We start from the raw sequence: 10,749 nt of genomic DNA, 5'->3' as shown, positions 1-10,749 counted from the left end.
AGATCTCTATCACAGTAATCATGTTAATGATGGCTCTTTGCATAAAACCTTCCAGGTAGGCTACGTCTTCATTAAATCAAATGTTCCTATTGTTAATGTTATCGGGCACACCTGTAGTTTAACTGCAGTACCTGCTGGAAAGAGGGATTTTTTTGTTTGTTTGTTTAAGCAGTTTTATTTAACTTTTTTGCATATAACTTGGAATTTTTCCAACACAAAATGTCTGTTTTATACCCTTTGTTTCATACTTGATGTTTTTTTTTTTGTACACTTCTATTGATTTTAGATGTCACTATTTCACCTCTGGCAACACTGCGATCGATGACCCGTTGGCAGAAATCGTGGAGATTTTCTTCTTGCTCTGTGACAGACACTAACTCGACCTTCGAAGGTAAATCTAAGTGGCTCTATAAGAAAATGCAGCACTTTTATGTTTGAGTGAGAAAACCAGTTGGATCACCTGAAGACAGGTCTCACTGTTGCTACAGTTGCATCTCAACGTTGATCTCTTACTGAACCAGTTCAGCATAGCTCAAATGATCATTACCACCAAAATAACTTCCATAGCTCCAAACTATAACTGGCAGCATTTAAAATCTGCAAACCTGAAGTGATCTCAATGAAATTAATATAAAGTAGATGTCAATAGCATTAATCGATAGTGAATCTAAAAAAAATCTAATTGTTGCATTGACCTTCCCCATGCTTTCTTACAGTCAGCCTCAATATACTTTCCTGTTTTGGATGTCTAAAAAAACCCCAAAAACTTTCTATTTCATTGAAATACACACAAACAGGACTCTCTGTCCCACTCAAAAACATTGGTAATCACGGGTTTGTAGCAGCGAAGCCTACTTGGTTACTCTATAGCCGCCCAAATGCTTTGCCTCTCATATCCTATAATATCGCTTCAGTAACGGATCCCCTCAAGTACAACAGCCATGGTTTAAAACCTGAGCTTCAAAACCTTTGAAATGACACAGACTAGTGGTGTGGAAGAGGTACCGCTGTGCAGAGAACTAACAGACAAACAGTCGATAAAGACTTCCGATTTGTGAGGTCAAATGAAAGTAGATGTCCTTCTGTGAAATATTGTGTGTATTGTTATTCTGCTGCAGGCTGTTTTCTATTTTTCCGGACAGTGCTTCAGCACGCGCCACATTAATGTTTAATTCAATGTGCGAACGCATCTTTCCATGTTATGATTGCTATTTTTCTTCATCACGAGCTAAAATTATCATTCTTATGCTTTGTTTTCACTTGTATCCTTTATCAGAAGTTTTGCATTTGGGTTATTTGCTTTGTTACGGAGCTCAGATCTCTTTGCGCATATGCGTCGCGCAGTAGGGACCCTAATGAACGCTTTGGAAAACTGACAAGGGATTGCCAAATCATTTCCTTGCTTGGGAATGACGTCTCTCCTTGCACATTCCAGTTATATTTAGAGCCTATATATAGTGGAGTCGCCCCCTAGGTTTTGTTGACTCTGCAGCAGCACTGGGAGCTCTGGGAGTCATGAAACTGACCCGTACCAGACAGATATTGTTATGTGATCACTAAAACATGAATGTGGATGGTTTCTGTTTAAATGTATTAAAAATAAAATAATCTTGTAATATTTGCGCAAGCACACATTTAAGTAAAACCGTCAGGAGTGAATAAAAGTGCAGTTATATTTGACACCAGTCTAAAACAGGAGTGCAAACAAAGGAGAAGACTATGCGCATTATGCCTCGTATTGCGACACACAGACTTCAGTGATATGCCCCAGACCGGTTGAAATCCCCAGCTATGCTTTCTGGGTAAAGTGCGTCCTGGTATCCGCCCATATTCGCGTAAGGCAGGCCAGACTGAGCAGCTAGGCCGGACGCTGGGATCAAATGGAAAGTTCAATCGATTAATTTCCCACTTTTGTGCATGCTCCCTCTTGCCTCCGAAACGACGTTAGACTCACTTAAATGTGGGTGTTTTGGTGACAAACAGGAAATGCAGAGATCGTGTGAAACGAGGGGATTATCTGCTTGACTTCTTTGGTCTCTACTTCGGACGCGGAACTCCAGTCGCTAAAAGGTAAAACCAGCGGATAAGACTATTTCATGTGTGACCTTCTCAGTGATAGTTGCAACATCGTATACTGCGCTGTCGTTGGTAGGCCACCGTTTGTGCTATGTTAACTCCGGGTAACACTGTTGTAGTAGAGCGATTCGTTTTCGCTTGTAGTACAAACTACGCCCAGTTGTTAACCCACCGTCTGGCCCTGCATTGCAGACCTAAGCTAGTCTGTCAATGGCGGCTTCAAAATCTGCACCCTTCCCCTTTGAATGAATGATAGTGAGTGTGTCCGGGCACACGGTGCAGACAATGCAGCGCCGGTGGGTTTTCTCTGATAAAATACACCAGGTTAGCTCACGGGGGGCTATCGTGTGCTTATTTATTTTTTCTTTAACTGTGAGTGAGCTCCAATGCTAAGCTAGCTAACATTAGAGCTGCCTGGTGCTCACCACCATTCAGACAGGCAGCCCAGCAGCCACAGGGTGGAGAATTTAAATCAAATTCCTCTCGACTTTTAAGTCTACCTTTGGTGTTCCTGCCTGCTTGAACACAGCGCTGGGGCTTTCACTGAAAAGAGCCCGGCCACTTTATGTTTGTAGCCTAATGTTTTTATGGCTGCTAATCAATCTCTATTAGTAACTCCTCGCGTTGCGATGCAGTGTTTATCATTTATTTTTTCTCCCATTGTCGTTCATCATAGTGTATTTAAAAGTGCGGATATTTCCGTGCCAGCCATGGTTGTTGCTCCGCTTACATTTACTCCATCTGGCTGGCACAGTCCTAAAGAAACAAATTCCCATGTTAAGTCCACAGCAGCAGGGCTTTCCTACAGTTTAAGGCAAAAATAAAAATAAATAAATTGTATTCGCAGGATATATCAGCTTAAAAGCTGTACTGTTGGGCAGAAACAAAGCTAGACTGCCTGCACAGGGGCTGGATTCACCTACTACAACACAGTTTGTTGCTGAGCAGACCGCTAACCATCCATATGTGTCAATAACTAACCACTTTGGTCAACTCCTCACATGAAAAGCGATGCTGTTCGTGAAAGTATGGCCTGCATGTGGCAGATGGGTATTCCAACGATTGCTCTGGGACTTTGTCAGCAGTTTTATCTCTTTGGGTTCAGATAACTCTTTCCTAAGTGACAGATCAGCTACAGCAAGTAACATGTGTAAATATGTAACACACAGCTGATAGTGAACATTGAAAAGTGTTGTAAAACACGTGTACATTTCTTGACCACATGTTTATGAGATTAGTTTTTTTGTATGTTTTCACACTGTGGCAGTTGTATTTGGTGGCGCTCCTCCTTGAGACGAGTCCGTGCAGCGCTTTGTACAGTTTGCACTGTAACTTCTGAAAAGGCCAGCTGCCACTATTGATGGATGCTGCTCCACAAAAGCAGTCAGACCGCAGAGAACCTCCCAGTTGGTTGTCAATTTTGGAGCCTAAATGTAATCTCATGGATTTCTGCCTGGGGATAGTCTCTGTTGTTGGGTCACTGCTCAGAAAATAGCTCTGAATGTGCTGCTTCTCCGCAGAGAAGATCTCTCCTAACACACCTAAGCTGCACTTACATTGTTCTACCCTATCGTGTAGATGGATCTGAGTTAATTTAGCTGCACAGCTAAATAATTGAATGTAAATGTTATATATCTACACTGCCACATAATCTCATGCAAATTAACCATCATATTTCTTTTGTTACGATTGTGCTTTCTTCCACTAAAGTGGACATTTTCTTAAAGGTAAAAAAAAAACCTACTCTTTGGAATCAAATTTTCCAGTTATTCAATGCTTTTTTTCTTCTTTTTTTCCCCCTAACACATTGGAAATGATCATACATCAACATGCCAATGCTGATCCGCACACTTTTCACTGTGAGCGGACAACCTTTCTGACAGACATGACAGAAACTGGAGCCGGTTGACAAAATTGTTTCAAATGTTGAGTTTTAACTAGTGCAGAAGGTCTTAATCATTTCATTCATTCCTTTAGGGCTTCAGGGACACCTCAGATGAATTGGTGATATGACGTTGGGCTGTTTATGTCTTTGCAGATATATAACTTAATAAAGGATCTTTTTTTGTCCCACAGGTGAATCATGACAGAATATAAGCTGGTTGTGGTGGGAGCTGGAGGCGTTGGCAAGAGTGCACTTACTATTCAGCTCATCCAGAATCACTTTGTGGATGAATATGACCCCACTATTGAGGTAAACGAGATTTGGGTCTCTGTATTTTTGCAATGTCTGTCAGACCATAAGGCGACAGAAGAAGGACAAAACTCTTCTTAAACCAAGGAGGTTCCAACAGGTTCCACTGGTTCAAGTTCTGAAACAACACCTAACAGGTTTTTAATGACTTTCCATGCCTGACTTCCTGCCCAGTTTCTCAGAGTGCAGTCAGTCTGCTCACGATTTCAATCAGTTATTGACATGCTTTTGCAGCTTTGAGTGCCACCATAGATTATTTCGATAGAAGATGGCATCTAAAGATTTGTCCTCGCTGTGGATCACACAGTAATTAATTCTCTTGGATCAGATTGAAAGTAGCCCTCAGTGCAATAAAAAAACAGAGTGAGACCTCAATGTAATTTGAGGTCTGCTGGAGAATGGAGTGCTTTACTACAACCAGAGAAGGGCAGCAATTAAGTGTAATCCTGTTGTGTAATCCTGTCTTTGATGAAAGCATGTCATTACAATGCTTAAATGCAGTCGTGTTTGAACAGTTAAACACATCTCTTTGAACGGGTAGATATTCTAATCGTATATATAAAAATAAGATATGATATAATTTCGTAGCGTTTACCAAGCTGAATGTTCACTGGTCTTGTATCCTGTTATGATATCTGATCACGTAATAAAATTGAGGATAAAATAAACAATTATCCTTGATTTTTATGAAACACTTGAAGTTCCTTTAGTTTCCTTTAAGTTTCCTTTTTGCTCTTTATTACATGAAAGACCTTTAAAACACACTTGGAGTAAATAAAATTTGAACAAATACTGACTTTGTCATTTCATGCGTTCGTTTGGGGTTCTGATCACCCTTTGACCTCTTCCTCTTCCAGGACTCCTACAGAAAGCAGGTGGTTATCGATGGGGAGACGTGTCTGCTGGACATCCTGGACACTGCAGGTCAGGAGGAGTACAGCGCCATGAGGGATCAGTACATGAGGACAGGGGAGGGCTTCCTCTGTGTCTTTGCCATCAATAACACCAAGTCCTTTGAAGACATTCACCACTATAGGTGAGCTTCGGAGTGATGCGATCTTCAGTTTTCGGACCTGCTGTGAAAGCTCGAATGACATTTAGGTGGTAAAATTATGGAGTCCGTAGTTAGATTAAGAATATTTTCTTTCCAGATTAACTTGTTTTAAAACACAGATTCTACATATGAGCACTCACAAACATAAACGTCCTGCAGCATTGAGCGAAAGCAAATAAAGTATTTATTTTTACCTGGAAGGTTTTTAAGATGCCTTTGCCTACAAATTGGAGTGAAACCTCTCTTACGTTAGAATCCAATTAAATTTCCATTGTGTCTTTGAATGCCCAGAGAACAGATTAAGCGGGTGAAGGACTCCGAGGACGTCCCCATGGTGTTGGTGGGGAACAAGTGTGACCTCCCGTCCCGGACAGTGGACACAAAGCAGGCTCAGGACTTAGCACGTAGCTACGGCATTCCCTTTATTGAGACCTCAGCCAAAACCAGACAGGTGAGCGTTTACCTAGAAGATGACACGATATTCAACTGCAGCTCAAATTCAGTTTGATGTCAAATTGAGTGTTTCAGAGACATACAGATTGTGTCCTTGAAAAGGTGTGATAAACGTCACAAGAAATGTGATTAAATCATGTGGTTCTGTTGATTTCTGTCACATTCACTATCTCTTAATGGGCTTTTTATAATGACGTTGCAGGGAAATTTCCCAGCTAATGTGTTGAGCATCATTAAATCCTCTTTGGTTAATTGAATTTTTTTATTTATTGGTGATAATGTAATCATTGCATGCTACTTGGTCATGGATATGTGAAATTATATCACCATTAGGCCCACCTGCAAAAGGCTCCCATGTGATAGATATTCAGCAAATCGGTTAATTTGTGTCAAGCGGGTCTGCATGAAAGGACAAACTGTCGGGAATCACTCAGGGGCTTAATGATTCTGCTTACTGGTCACTGTGACTGGGTGTTGGAGGATATGCAGCGGTGTCGTATCAAGTGGTGTGTGTTGTGCGCATGGCCTTAGGTGGCTGACTGGTTAATGGAGTGATCTGTAAACACATTTTTCCTGGTCTCTGACCTGGGGTGAATCACGGTTCCTTCTGGTGTGGGGAAATTAATGCCGCAGTGACTAATTTTCTTGCACCTTTGTTCACCTATCGGTAATTCCTGTCCACGTTGTGTTGCTTCTGTCCGACCGGCAGCTGTCCCTTTCCCTGGAAGCTGATTTTTATTTAATTTTTTCCCTCAAATTTCAATCACTTTATCATGCTTCTCTGCAAAAATTTTCACACGTAACGCACAGTACACAAAATATGCTCAGACTTCTCCTTTGTATTAGGCCAAATTCAAGTCATGCTACACCCAATTATTCACCTGATGCAGGCTTGGAAGGAAGCTGTTTTTATAGCTCATAAGCGTTTGATTTTCCTTTTTTTTTTTTTTTAACTCAGCCAAATTAATTGCAGTTTTTTTTCTTTTCTTTTAAATAACAGAGAGAAAACACAAATTCTCAATCTGTTTCAGCACCATAATCGGCTTTTTCTCCGTCGGTGCACTTGTTCAGTGTGTTTCATCGTTCTACCAGAATTCAGCAGAATACACTGCTTCTGTTAAAGATTGGAAAATGGAAAAATCTCCACACAGACGCACAGCATTGGCTGAACTTTGGCAAAATAGTGAATCTTTTTTGTTGTTGTTTCCATTTGTCCCTTCCTTTTAAAGGAAAAAAACAAACAAAAAAACAGATCCTCTCCAAGCCCGCCTAATTTGGATGTTCAGTATTCATTCATACTCAAAATCATAAGATTTTGGAGTGTTAAGTTCCACAAATAAAGCAGACCAAGCATTTCAAGAAGAATCCTATCCAAAACAGACCACCAGTCTGTTTGGCTTCTTTGTATCTGTAGTTTATAACACATGCACCCATACAGTATGTCCCCATGCATTCCTCAGCATTGAGGAAAGTTGTGTCTTATACTGCAGAGAGTGGAAGATGCCTTTTACACTCTGGTACGGGAGATCAGGCAGTACCGGCTCAGTAAGCTCATCAAAGAAGAAAAGACTCCGCGCTGTGTCAAGCTTAAAAAGTGTGTTGTGATGTGAGAGGGGTAAGTGTACGCAGCCGCGCACCCACCAGCTTTCTGTGTGTTGTTAGTGGGAAATACGGAGAAGGCGGTGGAAGAGGACACCCAGTGGGAGCTGGTGCTTCATGTTTTCTCAAAGCTAGCCCGCTGGTTACTGCTGGGGCTGTGGTGAGGCTCGAACACGAGGCTGAAACAGCTGATTTTGTCTCCTTTCAGTGTCGTGGTTGACTATTATCCAAGGCCTTTTCACACTGGGTTGATTTATTGAGTCTGAACAACTTTGATTGACCGCAGCTAGTGTGCTTTCACATGCATCTACTTTTTTTCACAGGGTCCATTATTTTTTTTTCTTACCCTCATCAAGATGCATGTGCAGCCCAGTTGTGCTACAGTTGGAGTTCAGTTTGGCCTTTTACTTAGACCATTGTCCTTGTCCATGAATGCATGGGAGGGAAGTCAAGCTATCGGCTGATGTATGCCCCATGGTGCAACACTGTTCCAGACATTCTCCTGCTTCCAGATTTTCTATGTGGGAGATCATCGTGCACGTAAATACAACTGAATTCACTGCACAGATGTCTTTAAGTTACTGGAATGGGGATTTTTGTCAGATGACAGATGCGGTTATAAAATCAAGGCTTTATCAGAGCAGAGTGACAGTCTGGAAATGCTTTAAGCAGGTTGACATGTAGTCTTGATGGGCTGATTTTCAGTCGCAGCCTCTGACGCAGTTAAACATCTGACTAAAGAAACAGCAAAACATTTGAGTAGGAGGAGCTTTATTGGGAATCCAGCTGTATCACTAAAGCATGTACTTGTGCTTTACTGTTTTTACAACAAAAATAAACTGTGCTCCAAAGATAACGCAGTATATATTAAATTTTTTAACTGTCGTGTAAAGGTGTTAAATTTACATTAACACTTGGTTAAGCAGCATTGGTCTGCGCTCATGTAGAGAAAAAGGATGACTACAGTTAAAGTTGTGGGTGAACCATTACCAAATTCAGACTTAACTACCAGTGTGAAAGTGTCCTGATGTGCTGAAATCAACATGAGCACAGTGGTGTGGGCTGGTTAGCGATCATTTGGGATTGAAGGATGTTGCTGCGAATGTGGGACTAAATCATCCTGTAATCTTTGTGTTTTAGGGAACGGACAGATTTGTTATTATTTAAAGAGTTTGTCTGTGTGCTGCGGGTACAAATCCTGTGTCCATCTTTGTTCTTTATCTTCCTGCTTTCTGTGTCACAACCTGAAATGGCTCATTACTCACCAGCCTTTGGCAGATTATTGTCATGTTTATTGCACTATCCAAACTGTTCAAGTACAGACACACTTGCGGTGTTGTGGCATCGACAGGCACTAGCTGCTTTTCCACAAAGCCTTTTATTCATCTCTGTGAGAGAATGAAAGCCTCATCTGAAGTCATCAGTCAGAATAAATTGTCACATTTGAAAAAAACTGGGGAGGACGTGTCACTCTCCTTTCATTTGTTGCTCATTAGAGTTCTCTGCCTTTTTCCCTGCGGAGCAACATTTGAAAAGTTAATAACCTTGAGTTAAAAAAGGTAACGTATTACTGAAAGGGCTGCCCCACTACAGACCCACAGCAGTAAGATGTAGGTGCATCTTTTTATCGTCTTCAGCTGATGGAATGCACACAGATTATTGCAAATGTAAACAGGACAGCTTGTTCTGTCAGGTTATTAAGCAACACTTTAAACACTTGTAGGCTGCTGACGTTCAGAAGGAGAGAAATTGGCTCATATAACTGCAGCTACTGTTCGTGTTGCTATCAGTGACGACGACGCTGGTTTTTAACCCGAAATATATATTTGATCTGTAGCAGCTTCCCACTTAACTTAGCTGGTTAAAAAAGGTGTAAAATGGACGTCATATTCCAGCTGACATTTTTGGAGATTAAAGTTCTAATTCATGTTATAAAATGTCAACTTCCAACTTTTCAATTCTAACGATGCACAACTCTTTTTCTGTCTCTCCTCCTCCCGCAGGGTGTTGACGATGCCTTTTACACATTAGTCCGAGAAATCCGGAAGCATAAGGAGAAGATGAGCAAGGAGGGCAAAAAGAAGAAAAAGAAGTCCAAGACAAAGTGTATACTGATGTGAATAACCACCCTTTTCAAGATAGACTAAAAAAAAGAAAAGAAAAAAACAATGATGAACAGTTCAAGTAATACATTTTGTACATTACACTAAATTATTAGCCTCTTTGTCAATAGCCACCTCACTGAATACTAAACCTGACCTGAACTTTTCTGCCTTTGGTTTATTTGGACACCAATAAGCTTAATTTTCAGTTTAGTGCCAGTCGCTGACATATGTTGGTCCAACAGCCCGATGAGCCTGATTTTAGAAAATTGCAGTAATTTGGATGATTTGGCGCGTCTGCGGAGCTGGGAGCTAACTGCATCACCGATCGCATTTAACAAGCGAACCATTAATTATCATTCGTTTCCCTTTGCTTGAAAGGTCACAACCTACAAAATGCTCTGTTATGCCCTTTTGAAGTAAGGGATGCCAAAGAATGAATATTCGTCCCGCTGACGTAGACAAAACGGATATGAGGAAAAGGACCAACATTCAGCCAGATGAGATCCAAATGTCCCAGCCACTGTGTAATGTCCCCATTTGTTACTTTTAGATAGGACTTAGTTTTGTCATTGATAAGTATGCATGCAAACTCCTACTCTTTTCCGAATGTTTTAACACCCTAGTTAGTTATTAATTAATTTTCAATTTGTCATTGCTTTGTATTGTGTGGGGAGTATTTTAGTGCGTACATGCTAAGAGGTGCCCCCCCCCCCATATTTTTGCATGCATTGTGTCCTAGAAGACGTGTCCAAACTGCCTCTTAGTTGATACGTTGAACAGAGCCAGCAAGGAGTAACTGGGACTCTACTTTTAAGGTTTATAAAAAGTAGTGAAATTGACTTTTGTGAGAATAAATCCAATGTTTTTATCTTTTGACAAATTCAAAGATTCACCGTGATTTTTAACCCGTTTTGTTTTTGTCGGTTATTTTACGTTTTGGAGATTTATGCCTTGTTTGATGCTACTGTGGAATTTATTTTAATGATCCTGGCAACAATCATTTCATTGTGACGAGATATGTCGATATACTCCCACCGGAGGACTTCACATTCGAACCGAATGCTTCGTTAGATGTTAAATCTGAGGAGTCTGTGTGGAGCTTTCTTGCTTTGTTTGCCAGACTAACATAAAAGCAGCATGCAACTTCGAAGCCGCTGTAAGGAATATTTGACTTGATATCAAGTCCCCCGAGGTTGTTCAAAAACGATGTCCAAATATAGTTTCAGACTCTTTTCAGAGCTTTTGGAAGAGTTTTTTTTTTTTTTAAA

General features: G+C 40.8%; 1 protein-coding gene across 2 annotated transcripts; it reads left to right on the top strand.

Moving 5' to 3' along the window:
* The first annotated feature begins 1,811 nt into the window (after positions 1-1,811).
* On the top strand, positions 1,812-10,172 carry kras (v-Ki-ras2 Kirsten rat sarcoma viral oncogene homolog). Of its 2 annotated transcripts, XM_072385574.1 has the most exons (6): positions 1,812-2,070; positions 4,153-4,270; positions 5,128-5,306; positions 5,616-5,775; positions 7,268-7,392; positions 9,380-9,469. In XM_072385574.1, the coding sequence occupies exons 2-5, from the start codon at positions 4,160-4,162 to the stop codon at positions 7,385-7,387; spliced, it is 570 nt and encodes a 189-aa protein (XP_072241675.1). In that variant the 5' UTR covers positions 1,812-2,070; positions 4,153-4,159; the 3' UTR covers positions 7,388-7,392; positions 9,380-9,469. The 2 variants fall into 2 exon arrangements, with proteins under 2 accessions (XP_072241675.1, XP_072241676.1); XM_072385575.1 differs by lacking the exon at positions 7,268-7,392 and having other exon boundaries at positions 1,815-2,070; positions 9,380-10,172.
* The last annotated feature ends 577 nt before the right edge of the window (positions 10,173-10,749 follow it).

Source organism: Leuresthes tenuis, unplaced genomic scaffold, assembly GCF_036924035.1.
Source record: "Leuresthes tenuis unplaced genomic scaffold, fLeuTen1.0.hap1 SCAF_5, whole genome shotgun sequence".
NCBI lineage: Eukaryota > Metazoa > Chordata > Actinopteri > Atheriniformes > Atherinopsidae > Leuresthes > Leuresthes tenuis.
The sequence above is the reverse complement of the archived record's forward strand: the minus strand, read 5'-3'. Positions and strand labels throughout refer to the sequence as shown.